The sequence below is a fragment of the Gasterosteus aculeatus genome, chromosome 7, assembly GCF_964276395.1.
Source record: "Gasterosteus aculeatus chromosome 7, fGasAcu3.hap1.1, whole genome shotgun sequence".
In the NCBI taxonomy this organism is placed as follows: Eukaryota; Metazoa; Chordata; class Actinopteri; order Perciformes; family Gasterosteidae; genus Gasterosteus; species Gasterosteus aculeatus.
The window spans coordinates 9,709,615-9,736,604 of NC_135694.1; the positions used below are offsets into that span (position 1 = coordinate 9,709,615).

Here is a 26,990-nt window from a genome sequence, read left to right on the forward strand (position 1 = left end):
TGAGAGTAAAACGACTTGTTTACTGTTGCAAGTGTGCATCCGGCTCGGTGCAAGGTGAGCAGGGGGGGTATGACAAGTTTGAACCCCCCCGCTTTTAACTGGGGCGGTCCTTAAAGCAACAGAGCGTTGCTGATAGGGCATAAGTACGTTGCTGATTACCTGTTGGTCGTTTGTTTAACTTTGTCCTTTTAGTGCTCGTATTAAGCTTAGACAGGTTCCGCCACAACGCCAAAAAAAAAAAGAAGATTTAGTGACAGGTGGAGCAAATACGTCCATACGTAAGGAATTTACGTCTGATACTTAAAACTGCTGCGACGTATGAAAAGTGAGACTCTTGTGAAATAATGACAGCATAATGGCCTTAATATATACAGTGTAATAAAACACCAGCATTATGAAATGCGCTGTGCATTCATATGATAAATATCCACATAATCACACCATAAAGCAACCTGAGGCGTGTATCGCAGACTAAGGCCCCAAAGCTCACATAAAGACAAAAAAGCCCCCCAAAAAAGCTTTTAAAACCACAAGATTGTTGAATACAGCCATCAGTGTCAGTTTTATGAATCCTGTAAGAGCGGCCATATTCAATATGGCAGTTCACCATCTGTCAGTCATTGATTCGGGTATCGTCAGGTATCACGTTGCATTAATTTGCCTCCCTAGTTATTGTGCCAAAATTCCTGTATCATTGGGTCCCTGGGCGCACAACCAGGGCTCGGACACACACACACACACACACACACACACACACAGACACCACGCTTACTGGCCCACTGCATGCCTACTCGGGTCTAATTCAAGAGAAATACTTATCTATATTGATATGGTTGCAGAAGACATGGGCAGTGCCTCACAACACGCCGGGTGTGAGGACTGATAGCGAAACGAGCGCACCTGAAAACGGCACACAACAACAGAACACAACAACAGACCACGAGGGACTTCACAGACTTGGAGAGATCTTATATTCTCTTTGTCTCCTCCCGTCTCTCCATCTCTGTCCCAGCTTCCTGTTCCTCCTGGCTCTACTCGTTCCAACGTTTTTAGGGTTGTTGTTTTTTTGGTGGGCGGGTTGCGGGGGGGTGGAGAGGGTGTTCATACCCGCAGATGAAAAGTAAAGAATAGAGCATTCACACACCCGAGTAAATACACCTAGCAGGTACGTGGGAGGAGAGCTATGGGAATCAAACAGTCTCTCTCGCTCTTTGTCTGTGCTGCTCACTCCTGGGGTGTTTTTTTTTTTTTTTTTACAGGGCTTGTGTTTGTATTGGAAACTTGTGGGTGTATGAATGTGCATGAATGCATCCACATGAGTCTGTGTGTGTGTGTGTGTGTCTTGTGAGCGCTCTTGGCTCTTGCGCTGTATTTAAAAACAAGCCACAGGTTTCGGTTGAAGCGACCTCTCCTTGCAGATTGCTCCGTCCGATACGAGTCCTTGGCTCTGGCCCTCCCCGATGACCTCACCGGGTCTTCACGCGGCCATAACTCCAAACAAACCCTCTGAGGAAACCAAAAACAAACTGCGCTTCTCCATTTGCGGTCACTGCGCGGCTGGCAGTAACAATAAACAGGCCCGAGGCCGGTACAGCGTCAGAGCAGGACGAAGCAATGACAGACACACACACACACACACGCTGAGGAACAAATCTAACCATACTTCACTAAACACAAAATCCCACACAAGTTGCATCGAAGGACACGTCCAAGGACAGGCTGCAAAAGATGAAAATAACAGAAAAAAAAGAAAAGAAAATCCTTCTAAGTGTAAAAACAAACTTTTGATACACTGAAATGAAGAAAAACTGATTCATATGGTCATTTTCTTTGCAGTCCAAGTCCCGTATTGTCTCCAGCCGTGGGCTGGATCACACATAATTCTCCAGCCTAATTACTCTAAACACACCCGCCCCAATCATCACCATCATCATCATCACTGGAATAAACAAACACATTCAGACACAATCAGAAATCAGCCATGCAATCATAACAACCTCCCAGGCGTAAGCGCACACACACACACACACACACACACTCCAAACCATGATCTCCGGCCCCGCTTCCCCCGACTCACCGATGATGTAGTAGTCGTGCATGCTCTTGAACTCGTGGCCCCAGAGGTTGGGCGAGAACTCCTGGAACTTGATGGTGAAGCGGCGCTCGCGGGTCGGCTCGTCGCAGGTCAGCACGATGTTGGGCGCGCCGTTCACCTCGCAGCGGTCCGCCTGCTCCCGCAATGACACCAGGTAGAGTTTGTAGAACTCGTACTCAGGCGTGGACCGGGCCGTGTCCACTGGCGGGCAGATGAGGTCCAGCCGGTCCCCGATCTGAGGGTAGAGGACGTAGCCCTTATCGTCCCTGAACCTGGATGGGGGAGAAGAAGAGAAAGATTCGTTATAGTCTTAAACCGGCTTAGATGAGCAACAGATGGGTTCTCCAACGCTTTTATTTCCTCTACTTCCTCTCGCTCACAGAACAGGTGCCTTTACAGAGGAACCGTAGTCCAATTAACTTCACAAATACCCTTTTACCACCAATCACACGCAATCCCCGGTTGACCCCGTGAAGTGGATCAGAAAAACAGAGGAAATATAACCACCAGCTGACGACCCTCATGGGGGAAATAAGCCCCCCCGTCCAAAGCCAGAGAGAACTCCGTTATTAGAAAAGAATTCACTTATGCTTTTTCTTCCTGCTCACCACAACTGCCCTGGAGAAATTACCCATAGTTAAGTATGGGTTTGGGCTAAGATGTGGATTTTAATCACGCAAAAACTACATTAAATTCGAAAGAAGTATGCAGAAGCAAAAAATATTCCCCTCCAAGTAGAAGCCTTGAGCCCAGATTGAATTCAAAACTCAAAAAAGTTTCAGTAAAGTCAACAAAATGTCCTGCCACGAACACACTTGTGTGAGTGTTTGCATAGGAAATGAAAGTGACACGACGTAAACAACAAACACTTTCTGGCAGAACTCATCTTCGTGTTACTCAGCGCTCGCGTTTGGAAGTGAGAAGTGAAGCATGTCCATCGAGGAAGACGCTGGCAGACGAGTGTTGCCGTGGAACTGTGCTGCCAAATCTCAGGTATATCAGTTAATTAGTTTGCTAATTAGCTTTTTTGATGTCTGTCATCGCCGTCTGATATGAATGATTTGCAGTCTGTTTGTTTATGGCCTAACTGATGGTTTGACACCTGCTATCGGTGGGGAAACCAGCAGCCTGAACCGAGCACAACGCGACAAAAATATGCCTTGAAATGGTTTTGTCAGCATCCTCAACACGAGAATTTCCACTTTGGCTTTCGGTTGTTTAGTCAACAACTTTGGCCCTTCTCGTGTAAACGCCGCAGCGGATTTTGGAGGAATATATTTCACATGGACACGATAAATTAATTCTGCATATCTGCCAATTGGTCAAAACCAAGCTTGTTTATTTATTTTTTTGGTGGCCGAGGGGCCCGAGGGGCTTGCACAGCTTTCATTAGGTGGAGCACATGAAACGCAGCAGTCAGAAGGGCGTAAACTTAACAAATGACTCAGAGTCCGTCATTCCCCTCACAGCGCTGATAAGGCCAAATACCGTGAGTTATCAACTTGGCCCCTGAGGCCTATAATGACTTCAATGCTCAACACAGGCATGCGTGCATTGGCAAGTGGGGGGGGGGTGGAGGGGGGGAGGATCAGAGAGGAGTCCACGCCATCATGACTTTATCTCAGGTAGAGATAGATGTCACCCCCGGCAGAAAGAAGGCACATGTTTACAGAGGTAAAAGATGAAAAGCAGGAGATTCAAGGTTTTTTTTTCCGTCACAGAGAATGTTAAGTGACACTTTGATGTTGAAGTGGGAGGAAGCAAATGCCTGTAATGTTAAAAAAAAGCCCATTTTCTGTTCTGTTTGCAACAAATCCTCACTGACACTTGGGAGTCACTGCACACACACCGGGCTCAGCTATTCTCTCTGTTCTGCTCTCTGACAACTGTTTGACCGTTAAAAAATAAACAGCACAGCATCACAAGGCACGAACGCAACGAGACTTATGTTGCTCAACCGAACCGTTAAACACACTAAATACTACAGACGTTACATTTTTCTTTCTGGTTTTGACTTGAAAGCTGACAAAAAGTCAGACCAATTAGATATAAGGAAGTGGATTTTTAATATTGTGCGTTCAACTGGGAAAACATCAACTTTCTTTGCATGTGTCTCATTAACTACATCAACTTGTGCAAATTAAGGGAGCACTCCAGAAATGTAATAACATTCTGAGGTGTATTGACTTCCCTGATAGGGGACACGCTCAGGATCGCACACACAACGCTGTACCACCGGATCCCACGTTACCACAGTGCAACTTAACTGCCTTTTTGTCAGACTCTCAGTCCCTGCTAAAGCTGTAAAACTTTCAAACAGGCTTCCCATAAAACGCTGAAGTCCCCAAGCTCAAACTCTGATTGCTGATTGCTAAAGTTGGGTTATTTCCTCCAACTTCCTCCAGTTTTCCTTCAGAGCCAAAAAAAGCAAAGTGTCAAATCAGGGTAATACCACTTTTTTAAAGTGCTGCCCGAACTTTTCCCAAACTGCCATGAAAGACACAACACTCCCGCGATAGTGCGATTAACCGCGTTAACCCGACCTCCGTTAAGAGGAGACTTTGGGGTTTTATGAATCTCATTTGTTGTACCTGCATCTTTCTGAACCACATCCTCGCTTTTCGTGCAGTCCACCTCTGAGCACAGCCAGTTGAAAGGCTCAAACCGGCTGTAAATTGAGATGTAAAGCTTTATCTGCTTGCTTACGCCTCCAGCTTATACTCCGGAGGGGAACTTTGGAAAACAGACCTGCTGGGAAGCCACCGTTCAGCCACTTGTCATTACCCAGGTCACTGGGGGTTATCAGGCAATACTTAGAATGGAGAGGAAGCCACTCAGCTTCACTCAACACATGCACACATATTTCACCTTCCTGACGGCTTCAGACAGGCGAGCTCGCACCATTTATAGAGTATGAACTGTAAACATGGTGGAGGTTCCTGAGGCGTCTGCAGCGAAGCCTAAACAGAACTATCTATTGAACACACACACACACACACACACACACACACAGGCCCGTACAAATGCCCTTCTGCTAAACACAAAAGGTTTGCCCAAACACATCCACCCACATCCAAACACACAGGTTGGGTTTTTCCTAAACATGAACGCTTAAATCCACTGACGATCACACACACACGAACATTCTTATAAAAACAGGCACCTTTTGCTTCCTGCATGACGCATTCGCTGAGTGTATCTGATGGTGTCCTGAGTCACAGCCGAGCTGCACTGCAGAATGGCAAAGCAAACACACACACAGCGCAGGGGATGGAATGAGTGTTGAGCTAAAATGCCACCGGGCAGGTGCAGTGCTTGAAAAGGAAAGAAAGAAAGCGGGAGGAATCCGTGAAGTGAGGGGGGGGGAAGTGGGAAAAGAATATTGAACAAGTCAGGAAAGGTATCTAGCAACCACAAAGAACTAGAGGTTCCAATTTTGATTCCTAAACCACAGAGTATCCAATGCTTTCATACAGCTTATGATTCCATCTTTAGTATCTGCTTTATATTGTTGTGTAAACACAACCTTCAAATAACTGTATTGAGATTCTCCACAAAATGTCTTATTTTTACATTTGTGAACATTTGAACAAATGATGCTATAGGAATAATTTACCTTTACTGAATACTCATTGCTTGAACACAATGTTTGTGTAACTCGTTACAACCTCCCTTAATTATCGTAACAGGACTGTGCAGCTAACCGCTAACACCGACGTTCACAATGTACTTTATGTACGGAGCATTGTGTTCAACTACAGGTGTGAAGTACCAGTTTGCACTGGTATATATATCAGATCGGTGGATAGATTTGCTTACTGGCCAAGTTCTTTTTGATACTGGTACCAATATCCACACTACAAAGGAACGTGATGAACAAGCAGAAAGGAAACACAAGAAATGAGAAGGTTGGAGAAAGACTGGAAGAGGGAAACTGCATTCCAGCACATTCCTGCGAAAGAACACAATTTTCTGATAGGCTCCATGTTCAGAGTGTCAGATTTGCTGAGTTAACCCGGGTTAACCTTGTGTGTGACTGAATTATAGTGTGTGTGTGTGTGTGTGTGTGCGCACCGTAAACAGGATGGGGTAGGGACACCTTCTCCCAATCTAATCATGTGGTAAAGCGTGAAAAACTGCGCCCTGGGAGTGCGGCGATATACAATCAGTGGCGCGCGGTTTGGGATGAATTAAACGCACCTTAAAAGTGCGGCGTGAAAGCACAGGACGGTTTGTGAGGCCGGTGAATCGCACAGACGGTCACGCAACGGTGTTCCCAGTGCCGGGGAGAGGAAGGGAAAGTGGGGTGAGCAGCTTTATGGGGTTCAACTGTGACGTCTGACAACGTCTAAATAAATCCTCCTGTTCAGACGCCCTCCCCCCTCTCCCTCCCTCCCTCCCTCCCTCCCCCCTTATATACGTTTTCCCTTCTCTCGTTTCCTTTTTTTATACCACATTTCGCTGTGAGAGAGAGACACTCTCCCCCTGTCTTTGAGCGTCTACTTTCTTTCCTCTGCTACTCTCCCTCATCTCTTTTTGGCTGTCCGCACTCTCCCTCCCTCCCCCCTCCCTCTCCTCCCCCCTCTGCTCAGCCGTTAACAAAAGAGCCATTGATGTGGCCACACTTTGAAACATGGCGTGGGGGATTGGAAGGGGCCAGAGGTGACACTGAGGAGGGAACAGGAGAGAGGGAGGAGGAGGGTGAGAGAGGTGTGTGTGTGGAGGGAGGGGGGGACGAGGGGGGGGGGGGGGGCTTTCTTTTCTTGTGCGCAGCTCTTTTATGAGGGAAGAAACATCATTTTCTCAAACCAAGCGCCACCCCGCCGCGACCCCCAAGCTGAGGGGAGAACACTCAAGTGTCGGCCTGCCTGACCCCCTCCCCGACCTCTTACACCTCCTGCCCTCCTCCCTCCTCCCCCTCTCCCCCCTCCTCTTTCATTGCTGTTGTCCGCGTATAAGCGCAAACATTCATGTGAAACAAATTTCCAATAAAAAAGCAAAAAGCAAAAAGCGAAAGTGCAGGAGATTTAAAAGCCCTAACAGCTGTTGCAGGTCGGCCTGTGAGCGCCGTGTTTGTTTCTCTCGTCTTTCTTCTTGTCCGTCTGCGTTCTACCTGCTCCGGGCGGCGTATCGGACAGCGCAAACATTTCCCAGATTCCACAGCGGCAACCCGAGCCATGTCCGGACCAAAGCCGGGCCCACAGGTGCAGCCAGCAAGAGGAGACAAGGGAGGGTGTGTGTACTTGTGTGTGTTTGTGTGTGTGTGTGTCTGTGTGTGTATGCCAGCGTGTGTCTGTGCGAACATGAGAATATAAAGGGGAGGCGGGGGGTGGGGGGTGAGGGAGGAAAGACGAGGGTGAGCAACGAGCCTGTGAGAGAAAAATCCTCAAAAACGTACCGAAGGGATGGAGAGAATGAAGAGACAAAGGATGTAGCATTCAAAGTGGGACAAGACACAAATACAAGGACAAAAACAGAGCAAGAAGTCAAACAGATTGCAACAGAGCACAAAGTGGGGAAAGTGCAAAAATCAGACAGAAGGAGGATGTAAAAAAAGAAAAAGAAGAGCGACTGAAGGACACGGAAGTTGGCACGAATTAAACTAAAGTGAAATCAGCGTGGAGGATTTACTCCATGCGCCGCACCAACTTTGACCCTCTCCCATCCTCTGCGGGGGGGTTTCGTCCTTGAGCTAACCACAACCTGGTGTGAGCGGGAAGCCGAGGACAGACAGCAAAAGGACCGATCTATTAGGGAATAATAAACGACGGCAGCTTTCGGTTCTGCGGCTGGGGAGATTTATGGCGGGCCCGGCGCATAAAGCTGTCTGCACTAATCTCACGGTATACACAGCGTAATCACCCCCCCCCCCCCCCCCAACCCACGCTTTCAATGTACACACGCTGTCAGACGCACAGCAGGGGGGCACGCACGCTGAAGAGGGGCGAACCGATCGGCTACGGCAGGAGCACACACTCCAACGTGCACGGACACACACCCGTGGAGCTGCAACACCTGCAGGCCATCTAGTAGCTGTCTCGAGTGAGTCCGCCGGGTCTCATTTGCTGGAGAGGTTGCTTTTACAAAGAATGCCACAAAGAGCAAACGCACACACACACACACACACAGAGCGGAAAAAAAGCATTTTAAATGTGTCATTCAAGCCCGCGTGAAATCACGAAACCGCACTTTTGGAGGAAAAACGCTGCGCCATAATTCACTTTATTCCGACGTTTCATTTGCTTTTACGAATTTCCTTAATGTCTCAAAAGGAAGCATTTTTAAAAAAAACTTTTAAAAAAACACTCTCCTCTTCTCACATGAAGAAAAGGATCTCAAGAAGTTTGGAGAGGTAAAATTATCTCACTCAACTGACAGGCTGTTTAACCCACTATAAGAAAAATATTATTCCAAGCCTCGACGCTGGATTAAATCACTGAGATGGAGTTCTTGCAGAGCAGCCACGCCGAGAAGGGACTGCGGTGGCTATTATTTTCCAGCGCTCTGCTGTAGCAATCAGTGCCTCTATGCGGGGTGCAGTCCAGAAACACCAGCCATATATAACGTAAAACACATGGTCAGGGGTATTCTAATCGCTCTGTCTTCGACGCGGTGTTTGTAAGGAACCGAAGCTTCATCAAATTGGCCCGGCTGCGCTCAGCACGTCTCCCCACATGTTCTGCGTGCCGCTCCATCTGACGGGGCTTAAAATAAAAGATTCAGGAGCGTTTAGATTCAACTCATGCTGAGATCTTTTATCTTGACCTCCGCTTTCATCCGTTCTGTAATCAATGTTGGTACAAGCCGGTTTGAAGCCCATTTTGTAGGTTGAACTAGAGGCCTTGGGTAAAAAAAAAGAAAAGAAGTGCTATCACGGTCTGGAGCGGTTTCGGTGTGTGAGGTCATCCCCTGTAATATTACTGAATTATGCGGAATGCTCAGGTTGTAACAGAATTATTCCACTTTTCTATCAGTGTGGGAGGATTAAATTGTTAAAAATTCATAAAGTGCCTTTGATCTTGGGAAACAGGAAAAGAACACTTTCCGGTCCCGTGTCGTCTTTGACACAATGTTTGTCATCTTAAAATGCTCTTTGAATTAATAATCAATGCTCATGATTTAGTTATTTGAGATTCAGCATTATGGACTGCAGCCCCTCTGCTTCCATCGGTGCACAGGGCAATCGGAGGGTTTTAAAATATCCATAATCATTATCGCTGTCTTCATTAAAGAACCATATACCCTGGAGAAGAACTGCAGAAAGTGGTCTTTGACTGTGTGTAGAGAGCTGGACAGGGAAAGAGGAAAGGGAGGGAGGCGGGTTGGGGAGAGACAGCGAGGGGCCTAAGAGAGAGCTATAGCGTAAATGGATGAGGGTTTGAGTCTCTCTAGAAGCCACGGCCCAGATACCTCCGAACATTTCCATTATGGATGAAAGGAGGAAAGTTCATCTGGGACAGGGAGGAAGATACACGCTAGGTTTCCATCCAAGAACTTTTGTGTATTGTCATCTAACAGTTGGAACTAATGTCTGCAATATAAACACAAACAAACAACAATAACTTATTTAAGTGTCGAAAGATACCAAGTGTGGCAAGGCTGAATTTGGGAGAAATGGTGTTCACAACTATTCATGAAACTTTAATAATGTAAGCATTCGATGGAATGGTACAGCTGCAGACAGAAGAATTAGTGAACATATGGATTATTTAGCAGCTAACGAGCCAAAAATAACGTTTATTTCCTTCCTTCACCCCCTGGGGCCTGTCGGCAGTAGAGGTCATGAAGTCAGAAGATGGCAGCTCCCAATTTTTTGAGTACTTTGCCTTCACTTCTGTAGAGGGAGGGAGACCAAAAAAAGAGCTAAAACACAACAAAGAATTGAACAAGGCTGAATCCCCACAGACACTCTAACTTGGCAATGATACATCTGCAGCTTTAAATCTACATATGACTAAACAGCAGAGGTAAGCTGGATGTTGAAGGGTTTAACAGACACTAGTGCAACAGAATGAGAGATAAGCCAACTATAAAGACCAAGGTTGATGTAAAGTCAGTGAGCGCTGGAAAGCCCTTAGGAATGTTGGTGTGGAGAAACGACAACCGCGGTAACAGTTGCCATATGGTGAGAGAGCGAGGGAGGAGAGAGAGAGAGATGAGAGGAGACGAAGAGGTGGAGAGACACCACTGATGCTAAGAAAGGGAGAGACGGGAGGTGGCAGTCAGCAGGTAGGAATGCAGAGAATGTTTGAATAGTTAGTTGGCATCATGGGACTTTGAAGGTAACTGTGTCCTTGTCATCCACCCACACACACACACATACACAAACACACAAACTCATCCTTCTATCCAGAGGTGGTCCAGGATACTGCAGCGTCTGTGTCACATCATGTACATATCACACCCAGCGTAGCCACGGAGACGCAGGAAGGAGGCAAGATGGATGCTCTGGCATTTAAATGAGCACGCACACACACACACACACACACACACACACACACATACGCACAACAGGTTTGTCCCTCCTATAGACACACAACCGTCAGCTCCCTTGTTGCATGCACTCCCGCTGCGTTCAGTACAATCTATAGGATACAATGCAACAGATGAGCGTGTCACATTGGGCTGGCGGTTGCGGCTGCACCGTGAAGAGAAAGAAGCGCCAACAAACCGACTATGGAGGAAGCCGTCTCTCTCGCTTTCAGCAAAGCCGAACAATGTGTGCGTATTCGGGTCAACTGAAACTTTTCTCAAGCAAACATCTCCCGATCCCCCCCCCCATCTCCCACTCATTTGCATCCTGGTTCCTGTTCCTGCATCTCCAGCTTACAACTTTTGTGGACTCCTCCAAACACTCACTAGAAGGGAGTTCTAGACGCCGCTCGGTGTTCAATCCCGCGCCTCCGCCTCTCCCCTCGCTCCACCTCGCATGCAGGCACGCACCTCCCTGCACCGTTCTCCGTTCGCTCGCTGTCTGTTCTCTTAAACGAAACCTTCAGTGGTTTCGGAGTTTTGCTTTTCTCACAAACATGGAATTCAGCTAACTAATAGGCAGGAAGCTGTGCTTAGAAAATGGTTCAGTGATCACATGTTCATCTAGTGCACTTTGCATCGTGGGAACGTGCTCTTAAATCTGTGTTTTACATGTATTTGCTATTGATTTGCATTTCAAAACGTATCTCACCCTGCCACTCGTCTATTAATGCATATTACCGTGTCCTTCTACATCTGTGAGTCACTGTCCCGTGAAAACCACGTGGCCCCAGAAATCATTTTCATCTTTCATCTTCATCTTTTTGTCAATAAAACACGATCTGAATTCCCCAGAGCCCGGTGGAACTACTTCACATGGCGGATTCTGTCCGTCTAGTAGTCTGAACCACAAGATATTGGTTTGAAAATGATTTAAAAAAACAAACCAAAACTTTTTTTCATTAATTGATTATCAACGTTTTAGTTCTTTTGAAATTGCCAAATCTTTTGAAACAGTGACGGCATTGCTGCCAGTATTTCACCTTTTGGTTTGAAGTGAACATGATGCCGTGCTCTGACCAGCATGAACCCCCCAGTGGAGACGTTAAGTGTCCCACCATGAAACCAACATTTACCAAACCTAAAACAGGACCTCATTCTTTTTCTGCTCTCCTGAACCTTCTCAAACCACCATTTCCTCCTGCCCCCGTGCCCCCCTCCCCTCCCCTCCCCTCCCCTTCCCTATTTTCAGCATGTACTCTGGATGATTTGCAGCAGTCTGGATTGGGCCCATTAAGGTCATCTAGTGGAGGTGTGTGGTGACAGAGCACCGCCAGTCTTGTGTGTGTGTGTGTGTGTGTGTGTGTCTGCGAGCCAGAGGAAGAGATTGAGAGGGCCCCCCAGTTCACAAATGGATACACCTACGCATGTGAACCCCTTGACAGAGGCTGAAGGAGACCCTTGAGACGGACATGCACATGCTCCGGACCCCCAGAAATTCCCGGGGAGGTCTGCGGCGTGTTTAAGAGTACGGCTCACGATGACACATACATGGATGTGGCAGCTGGTGTTAATGCCTAGTGTGGGAAAAGTCTTTGAGCTTCAACTCATTCACTCCAACCACCTCGCTAATTTAATTAGGTCACACAGGGCTCTGGAGGGCCGAAGGTTATAATGCATGCAGCGGCTCTCAATTTCTATGCTCCACACACACACACACACACACACACACACACACACACACACACACACGCACACACAGTCCCTCTGGGAGTGAAGGAGTGAGGTGAGACGCTGCCCTGGCACAGTGGGGGTCACCTACATGTCCAAAGCTATGTGGATGTGTGTCTGTGTGTGTGTTTCCACAGGCGTTCATGCATGTAGGCTAGGGTCCCCTCTCCCCGTCTGTGACCCTGGAGGATGTGTGTGTGTGCGATGGTGTGTGTGTGTGTGTGTGTGTGTGTGTGTCGGCTCAACTTTGCTCCGGAGAGGCCATAGGGTGCAAGGAGTCTGAAACTTTAGCTAAAGGCGACTCAACTTAAGCTCAGTCAGGCCGCGGTGTCAGGAGAGCAGTGTAATCCATCGGGGGCCCCTAGGGGCCAGAAAGTATGTGGGGCTCCTGGGACTTAGCTCAAGCTGCTCAACTTTTGAGGGTGCAAAAAGTATATCCATGTTTATTAGTGTGTGTGAACATCAACACCTCAAAAGATAAGTAAGGTGTTATATATTTTAACATCAACAAATCACATGACAAAAAAACAACAATGTCTGTCTCTCCATCAAAATGTCCCAACTCTCGTAACCTGTCAGCTCCTACCCGCTTGGAAACACACGGCCTAACTAGAGCCATATAGGGTTCCTCACCTTGTTCCCATAAGAGAACCATGTTCGGGTCCTGGTTTCCTTTCACAATATTTCCCCATCCAAAAAACTGGAACATATTAACCAGCTCTTATAGCGTATTAACTATGACAAAGGATATGGAAAAACTGACTTGTGCTGCTGTTAGTTCATTATTTACTCTGGGGTACGGCTGGCCGGTATACCGGTTAAAACGGTATAAGAATTTCTCACGTACCGTTCATACCGGTGTTACGCCAGAACAACTGACGTTGCTCTTCGGCAGGCGGCAGAATTTATTTTTACACGTCATCGAGGAGCGCCAAGCGGCCGGCGCTACTTGTTGAGATTGAGTCACGGTTATAACTTTATAACAACAATGAATAACCCACAACGAACACCCTTTAACAGGGTAAAACACCGCGACACAACAAAGCTAACAAGCTAACACGGTAACTCGCTAACTCGCCGGCCAGTTAAGAGCAAGTTGGCCAGCGAGCGGCAAACAGCTGTTCTGGTAGCCGGCGGTCCTTTTCGGAGTCAATGAATTAATGTGTTTACTTGAAAAAGCTATACTGTCACATACCGGGATACCGTCAGGATCTTTCCAAATACCATGATATGGATTTGTGGCCGCAGCCACTCTGGGGGGGGGGGGGTCTGTTAGTAGACATCAATTAAGTATATTTCCGAAAATGTGACACTATTCCTCTAGTTTTGGGGTTGTTAAAGAAGTACTATCTATGTGTTTAGATTAAGGACATGGTTTCTGGACAGAAGAAGGTTTTCATGAGGACATAAGTCCAAGGATATGTGTGTGTTTGCTGTGCGGATCCCAACAGGGGCCTATGTATCTGCAGCAGTGCTTAATCCACCATTGGAAATGGGAACCTGGCTTCCATTCGGTTTTCCCCACAGGCTCAGAGCCGCACTATCCGACTCCCAGGCTCTCAGCTACTCGGACTCCAGTGGAACGCATCTTGAAGCGATTTGGGGCTCAAACCCTCTGCTGCTCCCTTTCTCCCTCCACCACCACCACCTCCCTCCCCCATTGGCTGTCCAAACCCCCCCCCCAGCCCCCCTGTACCCTCACCCTCACTCCTGGCGTTCTCGGCTGAAGGAAGCCTTAAGGGCTTAGGGAAAAGCGCTGGAGCGGCAGTCCCGGCTCGACCCAGGGGTTGCGGAGCCCCGCGGCAAAATCAACAGTTAGCCCGCAACAGTCCGAGCAGTTCGGGGAGGGAGGGACGCATCCATGAAAGTAAGACCGACAGGATCCAGGGCTGGCTGGGGGCTGCCTCAATTGCAAACAGGCACACATAAGTGCAGTCACACGCACATGCACGCGCACAGACACACACACACACACACACATGTCTGCACACAAACACGCTGAAAGAGAAAGCCTGCAGGTCATCAAAAATCCCATTCACTCACGTCAGGATATTGAAGTGTGTCATGCCAATATTTCAGTGCTGATAGCTTTGCCAGAATGTGTGTGTGTGTGTGTGTGTGTGTGTGTGTGTGTGTGTGTGTGTGTGTGCATGGCTGTGTGTGGGTGTGTGCTTGAGCACATCGGTGCGTGTAGCTCGCCACTTCTCTCCCACTTTATTTTCTAAAGAGTGGCTTTTTCAAGTCGCCCGGGTATTTTCAAGGGGCCTGTCTAATTCATGTAGGTGAAGTGTTTGAAAGTTCCATTCCCAGTTTACCTGCGGGGCCTGCGGCACACACAACAGAGGTGTTGAAATAATACCCCCTACCTTCCATCCTTCTCCCTCACTTTTATCACAACTTCTATCCTTTTGTCCTTCACATCCCTTCACACACATCTTCCTCCCCAGCTCTCCTTTATCCCTCCTTCTCTCCCCTGCTCCTTCGCTCCCCCACACTACCTCCTGCTCTCTCCCCTTCTCTATTTTCCCCTTTACCTCATCCATCCCTCATCCTCTCTCTCTTTGCCTCTCATAGTGTTTGAAGCAGAGTGTTTGTCTCTAGGGCTGGATGATTGACAGCTGAGAGAGCCAGGCAGCTCTCTGGTGACAGATAAGGACTTTGGCTCTATTACTCGGTCCCACAGACACACAAACACTAACATACACACACACTTTCACCTATCCCTCCCAAATGCACACGGATTTGCGCATTCACTAGCGCGCACACACACACACACACACACACACACATACACACACACACACACACAAACAGAGTAACACTCACTCCGGACACCATGCGGTTCGGCAGGGAGCAGACAGACCTATTTGCATTAGGAAGTAGCGTGTAAAATAAATAAAGAATCAGATGAATCTAGGAATAAATAGACAAGAGGCTCGACTGGGGATTGAGTATGACTGATTTGCAAGTTGTGTGTGTGTGTGTGTGTGTGTGTGTGGCAGCGTGCACACTCTGCTCCCGAGTGAGGAGAGCAGCAGTGCAGCAGAGGAGACACCCGACACACCCTGCTGAAATCACACAAACAGGCACAAGGAGACAAATACACATGAAAAGATCCTACACAGCCTGAATCATTATGGTAATGAAAAATGAAAGGGTCTAAAAATACTGTTTTATTTCTCCCTTTGTTTCGGGGGGAACTCCGGTGAGACCGTTGGCTGACAATGAGGGAAAGGAGAGAGACCGAGAACGAGAAGCAGTTTCTCCTACTGTCTGCTTTGCCACGAACATCTCCTTCTGCAACCACCCAAATCTCTGGATTGCTCCCCTCTGCCTTTCTTCAAAGAGATAAATAGAGTGCAACTGGTTCAAATTGGGTGCATGTTTTTTGTGTTTGTCAAAAAAAGAAGAAACCTCAGTGACTGGTTGATTGACAGCTAAAAAGTGAGACGGAGATGCCGAGGAGGCGCATAAACGGGTGCAACGGAGAGAAAAGAGAGCAAAAGTGGAATTATAGGAACTTCGAAAAAAGAAAAAAAAAAGAAACTGAGCAAGGAGAGAGCGATGGGAAGAATGGGATGAAAGCCTCCCAGGTGTCATGCTGGCTTACAGGTGTGTGTGCGGTTGAGGGAGTCGCGGGGGAGAAAAAATGGGATGAGTGAGGAATAATTACCTCCCCCCCCCCGGCATATCAGCGTGGCAGGTGGAAGGACGGTTGGAGGCCAAGCGAGGTTGGAAAGACGGATGGATGGCGGGGAGATGAAGGGGCACCAGTGTGGAAGGCAAGGACACGGTGACATAGCACGAGGAAAGGGAATAGGAAAGGGAAACGGGGCTGGAGGCATGACTGAGGCGAAGGCAAGCTCGGCTTGAGGGGGGGGGGAGAAAGGGGAGCAACGAGGACAGAGGTTTAAAAGTGAGCGCAGAGAAAGAGGAGCAGGTGACAGAGACAGACGCAGAGCGTGAAAATAGCCTCTGTCGTCGCGGCGACGGGAGACAAAGGGAGCGCCAGCGCGAGCTGCTTCTTCCTGCGTCTCTTGGATGACAATAGCTATTTGTCTACTCATCAGAGAGCGAGGAGAGGAGAGAGGAGACGGTACAGAACACAATGTTCTTCATCCCTGTCCTCCTCAATCTCGCCTCACTCCCCCCCGTCACCCTTCTCATTGCATGACGCGGGGCCCCTTAAACACGGCCCCTCTCCCTCAGCACACCATGCAACTAAATAGCTGTTATTCTCTGTTAATGGGGTGGTGGGGGGGCCTCTACCACAGCTCCGTCCTCCTTTATTTGAGGTTGGAGGTTAAGGGTCACGCTTGAATGCTGATGGTGCATCCGTCCAGACAAAGCAGACACACACACACACCCACACACACAGTGCGAGCAGTGGTATGTCACTCTCTGACCCCCCCCCCCCGCCCCCCCCTCCCAACTTGTTCTCAAGCCTCGGCCTTATTGGGGCGGATAGCATCATATGTTGCAGGTTGCACCAATGAGAGGTCAAGGCCTCGCTTGTGTGCGCGCGGTCAGCGGCCTCTTGCCCCGGGCCTGATGTCACAGTGGAGTTTGTATTCATAGCAGTCAAATTGCAGATAAACCCTGGACGCCATATTGGCTCGGCCTGTGCGGTCCTCCACATCTCAAAGCTTGTTTGACATTTTGTGGGCGCTTAAGGTCACCACACGTGTATGTTATTATTCATAGTTAAAGTAGGACACCTGGAGACTGAATCCTGTTTTGGTGCCATGCTCAATTCGCTCATCTAGGAGATCAACTCAGTTCTCTAAACTCAATAACAATCAGTAGAATGTTATCCGGGGAGCGTTTAACTCCAAATTAATTTCCTTTTGTCTTGTAGTCCGACTGCGCTCTGGCTGGGAATATCAGATAAGATTAACATGCAAACCCATTTTAGGCTATCGGCTTAAATAATGTCATATTTGATATCTTCTCAGTGGGAAGTTGTAACATGGCCTCACCATCCTGGGAACTCCACCTTTAGGTGTATTTCCAGACAAATAAAATTGGTGTTCTACAATCAGGAAAAATGAGACTGGGCCAATAAGCCAAAGAAAGGAATTTGGAAACTATTTGAAATATTCGACAGATCTTTTCACATGTTCAAAAAAACTGAAATTGGAAATTGTTTACTGGGTAAATACTGATCTTCAGCCTATAAAAGAAGCAATAGCAGGTCCGTGTGGTCAGCTGTTGATTTGTGTATGAGGTCCTCTTCCTGATCTGGCATGAGAGGGCACCTCTGCCAGAGTGTTTAGTAGTGCTAAATGCCCCCCTGACCTGCTGCAGTCTGCTGCTAGGTCTACGGGTTGCCAGACCTGCTAACTCACACTGGCATCAACTGCCATGCATGGCAACGCACGTGCACACACACACACACACACACACACATTGGTGCAACGCACAAAATCACACGTGCAAACTCTTATACGACACACAAGACGTGACGGGGGACGCAGCAGAGGGTGAGTCGCCACTGATCCGCCTTTTCAGTGGCTCCGCCTTAGCCGCGCATACTGTATAGTCATTAATCACGATTCTCATTAATTATCTATGCACCCGGCTGGCTAATTAACACATCAGCTCATGCAGAACTAATGCTGCATGCTAGTTCACCTCCCACTCACACCCACGACTCCACAACCCTCCGACACACACACACACACACACTACAACCTAGAAACCAACTCCATCCCTGCGTCTCTCAAACTTCACTTCCTGTCCCTTGGTAGGAGGAGACAGACTTGTTGTACGAGTATTTCTTTAATGTGACATTATGGTATTAGGGGAGCATGAAGACGAAACCACCGGCTGCAGATTAAAGGGACGTTCTGCCGTACATTACCAGCTTGCGATGTTTAATGTCTCGTGTGATCTGTAATTTACGGCCTTGCTGAACCCACTTGCTCTTCTTGCCGTGTCAACATAAGCCAGAGCTTTGTTCCGGAATGTGTTTAGACAGTGTCTAATCAATGGCCATAAAACTGTCACTTTCTGCAGGTAGGGCTGGCAGTACAAAAGCATGGTACGGGCTGAAGAAAATAAAACAAATCCACCATCGACCTTGTTATTTTCCTTCCTACAGCTCACATGATAAATATAGCTTTGTACTGAGCTGCCTCTGACATTCAATGCATAAAGGTCAAATGACACTAGCAATTTCAAAAAGTCCCATTCACTCAATCTCTGGCATTGAGGCCCGACACACAATGTAGGTGACACACAAGTTAAAGGCGATGACCTTTGTTTAATAGAGCTGACCCTCGAGGGAACGCACAGCCTGATAGTTCATAACAGACAAATCTCACGTGCTTTTTAGCTACGTTGGAACATCCACTTTTAAATAAAACCTGGTGCGTGAGCAAGTCGCAAAAGAGGCATGACTCAGTAAATACAGAATGTCCCCTAAATAAACTGAAGGACCGTTGTCCCGGCTAGCTTGAAGAGCCATCGTTACCGACTAGCATTAGCATACTTAGCCACATAGCTGCCTAGCTTGGTGGCGGTTAAACAGGGTTGCTGCTGTGTCATGTTCTCAAGGGGAGCAAACAAATATCCCACCCATAGAAAGAGAACGAAAAACAGATGTTGAACCGTAGTTATAAGAAGTGCATTGGAAAAACAACAAGGCAACTCGGATGGTGGTTTCTACAATCCACTACTGAGAGATAGGTTTTGTGTATTTATGCATCGGTAGGATTTTTGGTGTTTAAAATGTTATAATCCCACCAATAAAAATACATTTTGTAAACAGCAAAGAGAGCCTATTTACATGTTTTCTTACCCCCAAATTGGCCAACTCCTTAGCATTTCAGCTCAAATTCGCATGCCTACTTTGTGGATCTGGATCTCTGCAGAGTGCAAAAGCCCTTGTTGTCTTTGTGTCCTGGGATTTATTTACTGTGAATCAAAAAACAAATCTCTGCACTGACGTAATGGAGGTATTTATACCCATTTCGGTGATCCCCTTCTAAAGGAGCCCAAAATAAGGAGGCTTCGAGGAGCGGGACAGACAGTAAATAACATCTCAGTGAGAGGACGCTGCAGTAATTGAACTGGATGAATTGGAAACACCTGCGGCCTTTACTCTATTCAAAGTGCGGACTTGAACCACCCGACACCAATCACCAGAAGGGGCCGATTTTAATTTGGTCATTTCTTCTTGGTTAGGGTTTGTGGGACACTTGGGAGCAGACAGCAGATAACAAGCACTTAGATGGATTCAAGCAGAATCCATTCAGAGTACAGCTGAGGTGTCGCGTCATGCTGGGATGTACGTGGTTTATATGCTGGTCCAGCTTCCATGGTATTCGCTCCATTTAATCTCCCATGAGGCCTTGGGCTAGAGTGAGATATGTGCCTGGGGGTAAAATGGAGGGTAATTCACACTAGACATGGAATTATAATGTTTCCATGCATGAAGCCTCTGAATAATTTACAGCTTTCAATGGCTTAACAGTACTCATCCCGCGAACATACATACACAGACACAGAGGTCTAGAGGCGCTCTGGCCAGCTGTGCTGAAGATTTAATCATCGCCTACGCTCACCAATCTCCGAGTTGTGCATCACTAAATACAACCCCGTCATCTCATTTGTTCTGACAGCCCGTGCTGCATGCAATTATGTCCCCCCTGAAACCGGGGCAGTAATCTCACACACACTTGTCTGGCCATTATTATGGAGGCTCTGGCTTGTCTCTGCCCACACACTGCCTTCCCCGTCAACCTCTTTCATCAGACACTTGTTCTTTCAGCTGAGCTCTGATTTTTCCATCTCTACTTCTTTGTATCGCTCTCTCTCTCTCGTTCTCTCTTTCTCTCATTCAGGCTTTTGGACCAATGAGAGAGAAAGAGAAGCTCTGACATTAACGAGATTGCTTGTTAAGAAAGGAGGGAGGGGAAGAAGGAGAGAGGGAGGGAGGTTTGAGAATGGAGTGGCTGTAATTGGGAGGGTTTTTGAAAAGGAGAGCGAGAAGAGACAGAATTAGGTTTCCATCCAGGGCCTTTCTGCAAGTGTGTGTGGAGCAGATACAGTGGGGACTAAACTATAAGGGGAGAGAATGACTTGTTGGATTTCTCGAGAGGGGTCAAAGGTCAGAGACACCTATCAATCAGCTTCATACAAAGGGCTGCATCTGCATCTGCCCACCCCCCAACTTGCACCTCCATTGCTCTTCGGAGACAAAGGAACCCTTTACAGTAACACGCGGCTGCTAGAAAAGACTATTTCCTCCTGCTGCGCTGTCAGCAGGCCCATTATAGAAATGCATTTCATTGACATTTCCCTTCTCGTTGGGAAGGGAGACCAGGAAGCTGCTTCACCACACATTGTGCCGAGGCGAATTGGTCCATAGCAGCATAGAGCCGTCTGCAGGCGAATACGTTGCCTCAAGGAGTGATGCACGATACCTCCCGTGGCTTTATATTTTTTCTTTCAAGGGTTTAACTTCCCTCCAAACTTTGTCAGCTCATGATACCCACTAAAAGTTTGAGAAGCATTCATATGAATGGGAGAACCACCCCAAATAAGTCTCTGTGTGTGTGTGGCTAGAAAGATGAGGCTTTGCATTTCTTAATGTGCGAATATGTGCCAATACGTGTTGAGTGTGTGTGGGTGTAACTCGGTGTAATCCCTCGCTGCGGGACGCCCTCCCTTCTTCCTGTGCCAGATGAGGAGATAGACTGCCAATTTCATCGGGCATGTGGGCTGCCAGCAGCGAACATACACTCTCAACCGCGCCACGAAATCATACGCTGGCATGTGACACATCACATGCATATAGGACATGGAGAGCCGTGTGTGTGTGTGTGTGTGTGTGTGTGTGTGTGTGTGTGTGTGTGCAGGAGCAGACACAAACCCAATCTTGGCTGTGTGTGGGCAGGTTTATTCTAGTCTATAAGTCTGGAAGAGATGGATTGGAGGATTAGGGAGAGAGCCCACAGAGAGGTAGATGGAGGAACTACGGGAGGGATGGAAGGACGGAGACGAAGACAAAAAAATGAAAGAGCGTTAAAGTAAACGAAAGATAAGACGGAAATTAAGATCGAGAGCCATAATGACGGGGGAATAACAGCAGGCCGAGCCAGTGCTATGAAACAGTTAACTCCGTGGTTTATGCCGAGGGATGGATTATCTACCTCTGTTTCCCCCCCTCCTGCTCCAATCTCTCCATTGTGTGCCACTATAGAGCTCTATGGAAGCGGTGTAGCGGGGTATTGGAAGAATTTCCTTCTCTTTCTCTTTCTCCAGCTAAATTAATAATACGAAGCTCTCTATCCCGCCTTATCCTTTTATTCGCCCCCATCCACCGCTTTATCTCGGTATTCCTTGATTCTATTATTCCCTTGGCTGTATGCTAGAGTTATAAGAGTATACGCTGCTCTGTGTGTGTGTGTGTGTGTGTGTGTGTGTGTGTGTGTGTGTGTGTGTGTGTGTGTGTGTGTATTCAAAGCAAGCCTGACAGGCTGCACACCAAACTGAGCATGAGAAGTTTTTTTTGCTGGTGTGAGACTGCAGGATATGAAAGAGAACGAGTGAGAAATAGCGAGATATGGGTAACAGGTGGAGGGTGAGAATTTGAGGAGATGGGGGGAGAGAGAGAAAGACGTGTGGGTGAATACGGTAGAGAGCGCATAAGAAGAGTAGTGAGAGAGAGAGAGAGAGAGAGGTGTGAGTGAGATGAGAGCAAATAGATCAGTCACCGTTTCTAATAAGAGGTATGACACATTCTCGTCTTTGCCTCCTCTTTTTATTCAGCTTTACACCTTTGCTCCCTCCCCCACCAGTGCTTGAACTCTTGTTTAAAAAAAAAAAAAGCTTCATGCACATGCGTGGGCACAAATGCTGCTAAATAATTGTGAATTTATACCCTCAAATTAACAACACTAACACAATCTACCTGCTCGACTGAGTGCATAATATTTTGGAGGATTTTGGAGGTGCGAGCAGAGATCTAAGCAGCGTTCTGACTGAAGCAGACCTCATATTGTCCCACACCTCCTCTCACCTCTCCCCTTTCACCTCTCTCGGGTTGTTTGAGCAGGAAACCAAACCTATTTTGGCCGACGCTTATATTGCTTTTTCCTTTTGCCACGGGCCCGCGTAAGCCCACTTTAATTGCGCTGAAGTGTGCCGCTGCTTCACATTAAAAGTTTTACAGCGCCGAAACCAGTGGGAGGCGACCGTTGGAAAAAAGCAAGGTAGTGTCTGTCCTCGGGTTAGCCACATGCCCCCATTAATCCATTAGAAAGTGGTGGTCCGGGCTGATCCCTATCGCACCGTTTTAGCACTGCTCCTCCATTCTCCACCCTCCTTTCTCTCCTTCCCTCACTCCCTCGGCCTCAGCCAGCGGAAGTCTTTAATCAAAAGCGTCAATCAGGGTGCGACTCACGTGATGGAATGAAGCTTAATCCAATATAAGATAATACAGCCGTTAAAGCCATCAGCCGCCTGCTAGATAACAACCCCGTCCCCCACTATCTGCCTCGTCCCCCAATCTCGCTCTCTTTCACTCTTCGCCATTGTCAAGACGCGCATTCTTAATGGTAAAATGAATGGTTGTTAAATGTCAGCGTCAGTTTTCGTCTTGTTTTTCTAATGGAAGTCTATTTGAGTCATGGTTTCCTTCAGGGTTATTACTGTTAACAAGAAGTACGAATCTAGCCATGAAAGCCACTGTTATATTATATAATTTGATAGAAAATGACGGTAGAAAAAAATCAAATCAAATCTTGCCCGTAAGGATATTAAATGAAATAACAAAAACAATATTTCTTTGCCAATGTACAGAGGTATTCTTTAAACAACTGACCCCAAATGAATATGAATTTTTGGGAAGTTTCTTTCAAAGGTGACGTATCACGGAAATATTTGCCAGTGCTTGTGCATTTGGTATCAACCTACAAAGAGGGAAATGAGACAGTTGGTTCTGGTTTTTGTGGAGAACATGTGATTCAACAAGACTTCCTCATTGAAGAGCTGCCTTTGGAAAGGTGGGTTTTTCCAGGAGGGGCTTTAACAGGCGCTAAAACGGAGCATATCAGACAGCGGGTGAATACATGTAAATTCAGACGGAGTGGATCAGAGAAGAAATGAGGCTTTTGAATATTCAAGCAAATGTATCTCTATGGAGCCAAAATACAAGTAGGGACCAGATAATTAGTACGATATCTCCTCTTTGAAATAATACATTCAAATCGACTAAAACGAAGCCTTTAAATAAATAACAACTGCTCTAAAAATGTGAACCAAAACGATGTTAAACTCAACTTTAATTAAAAGTTAATGTGAAACTGTAAAATCCTTGACCCAAATCTTTTTCACAACCACTAACAGAAAAAAAAATTTCTGTGATGCAGGCGGACTGCTGGATGCTGGATTACAGCAGTGAGAACATTCACAGGGTTGTGGCAGATTAACCAATTCAGGTAAACCACCCAAACTACCCGTGAGCGGACAAACGGCAGAAGAGCGAGAGTGCATGCAAACCGGAGGAGGGTGAAGTTAAAAACAAAAGGTGACGGAGAGAGAGAGAGAGAGAGAGAGATAAAACATGACCACAGGTGGGCGAACCGGTTACAGGAGGTGAAGAGTGAAAGCTCCTTGAGCGCACTGACAGACGTCCGGGCTAAACGGACGTTTAACAGACAGAGAGATGGAGAGATAGTTGAGTTGAGGAAAAAACTGAGAATTAATGGAGGGTGACGGCCGGGGGTCGGCCTTTCTGTCACCACCGGCAGGAGCCGCTGGACGCAGTGGTTGGGTCTAAAAACAGCGTGGTTAAGGACGGGGAGATAAGCTGGGACTGCGAGCCATTCATCACATTTACGAGAGCGGTGACATTTAGCCAGACGACAGATTGGTGCATGTGTGTTTTTCTGGTGCACACAGGCCACAAAAAGGACAGAAAGTGTCAGGTGTGCAGGGACTATTTCTCGAGCATGAGTTTGGGACATCTGTCCCCTCCTAAAAACACAATCACGTCTTGTCTAGGTCTAACGGCCTAATGCGCGGGTGGGACGGAGAGATAGAGAACGGAGGACAGAGGGAGGACGGTTGGAAAGCTGAAGATAAACTAAGCTTCAGACGGCAAAGCAGAACGTGTGCTGGGGAGAAAAGACGCATTTTCTTGTGAGGGGACCGTGGACAAATGGACTGACAGACAGGTTTGAAGGTGGAAAACAGGGGCGGGTTGCAGGAGTTGGCCCAGGGAGGAAGAGGGAGAAGGAGAAAACATGCCTTGAGAGATGAAAAGAGGGGAAAAGGCAATGGGCAGAGAAAAAGAGAGGGGGGGGGTGGGTGAGGGAGAGGAGGGAGGGTCCGCGCGTTCGTAATCCCCTTACAGACAGCTTTGTTGAGTGATTGACAGCCCAGCACGCCGCGTTAGCGCCCAAGCACACGGAGGCCGCTGTGGCTGCAGGGATTATCTCTCCGCAGGTTTACAATCGCCCCCGTCCACCCCCTCCTCCCCCCACACCACCTCATCACCACCACCTCAACACCGCCTCTGCTTCGACGGGGTCAAGTGGTACAGGCCACTTCCTGTTATTTCCACGCTCTCTTTTCATGCTCGCCCAGGAACCTTTGCTTTGTCTCACATGATTGTGTTGTTTTGCAAATAATGCCTAATGCGGCGATGGAGGGACGAGGCTGGGGGGGTGGGGGTGGATGGAAAGCAGCATCAGAGAGGGGTGGGGTGGGGGGGGTGCACACAAACCCACGCAGGCTATGAACAGAAGTGCACGCACCCACGCATGACGCATGCCTGACACAATCACAATCACTCACACACACACACACACACACACGTAGAAATGAGACTATTCAGCATGCAAGGGCATCGTGAGGGTGCAGAAGCACTTAAAACAAGACCTTCGCTGAATTCTTTTGTTCTAGCCGAGTACCACCATAACACAGTTAGCTCGCCCGTCACAGCAGTGATCACTTTAAGAGGAAACATAAGGGGGAAAGCATGGCTCTGATTATATGGAGATAACATTATTTTTATTTTTGAAACAGTTGAATTGAAGCACTTGTGCATGATAGCGCCGGTGCTTGGCCGGTCTGAAGCAGCTATGTTAAGGCTTTGATAAGTCAGATAATGAGCGTGATTTACCAAGTTCCCGCTCTGAGACCGGAACGTTGCAATGCTCAGCTGTGCACACACACACACACATGTATATATATAAATAAACGGCCACCCAAGACTGAGTCTCCAGATGGGCTATAGGCCTAACTGGGACCAGTGGCTTTACTGAGACACACAGAATGGGGAACCAAATACAAACACCCCAGCAGCTGCGTGTGTTAGCCCGCAAAGAAACACACAAACACACACACACACACACACACACACACACACACACACACACACACGTGTGCATACTTTTCAAACACCAAGACCCACACAGCCAGAGAGTTATCAGCGCCACGCAACGGGCACATGCGCGCACGTGTTTGGCGCGGCGACCCACGGTGACTCCACCCATCCATCAACTGAAAACCAAAGGACACAAGAGAGAGACTGTCGAAAAAAAGTGAGGCTTTTGTACCTTGTCCCATCTCCCCCGCCCCCCCTCACCCCGCTCACCGGCATTCTTCTGACTCGATTTGCTTTGTGAGAGAGTAGTGAGAGAGTGAAGAGAGAAAGGAAGGATGATAGAAAGGGACCGTGATCCATCTGCCCCCCCCCCCAAACCCCTCCACCCGCAATACAGCTGCACTGTTGGAGAGCAAGACCGATATAGAATAAGAGATTTTTCGGAGGGGAATCTCAGGGACGTGGTAGCTAATGAGGGAATGGCTTTCCGATCTTGGGGGAGTGGCACATCTGCTCTTGTGTGTGTGTGTGTGTGTGTGTGTGTGTGTGTGTGTGTGTGTGTGTGTGTGTGTGTGTGTGTGTGTGTGTGTGTGTGTGTGGGGCCAACTTTAGCTCACTGTCGCTCCCAAATGAATTTGACACCGCCGTGATAGGCAATCACGATTATTCCTCCTGTCTTCACTACAGAGGACCTATTTCCCTGCTGGACAGTGATGAGCGAATGAGGAGAACCAGACACTGCACTTGAAAAAGCCACCCACCAGGAAGAAAAAGGGAAAGCTGTGGTGGGAAAGAGAGTAAAAGAAGAAAGCAACTCTTTTTTTTCTGCTTTTTTTTTAGAGGAGGAAATGCATTTCTGCCAAACAAGCCGTAACGTGATAACGGCTGGTGGCGAAGCAGGCGACCAGCGACAATGCGAAAGGGAAGACAAAGGAAATGAAGGGGGGGGATTAGTATAGAGAAGTGGACCGGTTTTACAGACGGCGAGAGGGGTGAGGGTGCGTGTGGGAGAGTGCGAAGCCCAGGAGCCGAGCTTGAGTGAGGGCTTTCGGTGAAAGCGCTGTTGGGAGTGTGTGTGGGGGGGGGGGGGGGGGGGGCTCTTTTGTTCACGGGGAGCAGAGGGAGAAAGATGAAGTGAAGGAGTGAGAGAGTAGAAAAGGAAGGAGTGAGGGGTACGCTACCAACGGAGAGAGAGATGGGGTGTGTGTGTGGGGGGGGGGAGGTTACCTCGGAAGAAACTCAACTCCTCCACTTGGACTTATTCCAGCACTGAGAGCAATAACATTTTTCATCTGTGCGTGCATGAGTGTGCGTGTATGTGTGTGTGTGTGTGTGTGTGTGTGCAGATACAGG

General features: G+C 47.8%; 1 protein-coding gene across 1 annotated transcript in view; it reads right to left on the bottom strand.

Annotated features, from left to right (window-relative positions):
- efnb3b (ephrin-B3b) overlaps positions 1-26,990 on the bottom strand; it is a 70,289-nt gene that overhangs the window by 33,333 nt on the left and 9,966 nt on the right. The window contains exon 2 of the mRNA XM_040181656.2: positions 2,078-2,367. Coding sequence (XP_040037590.1) covers positions 2,078-2,367 — 290 coding nt within the window. The remainder of the gene's footprint in view (positions 1-2,077; positions 2,368-26,990) is intronic.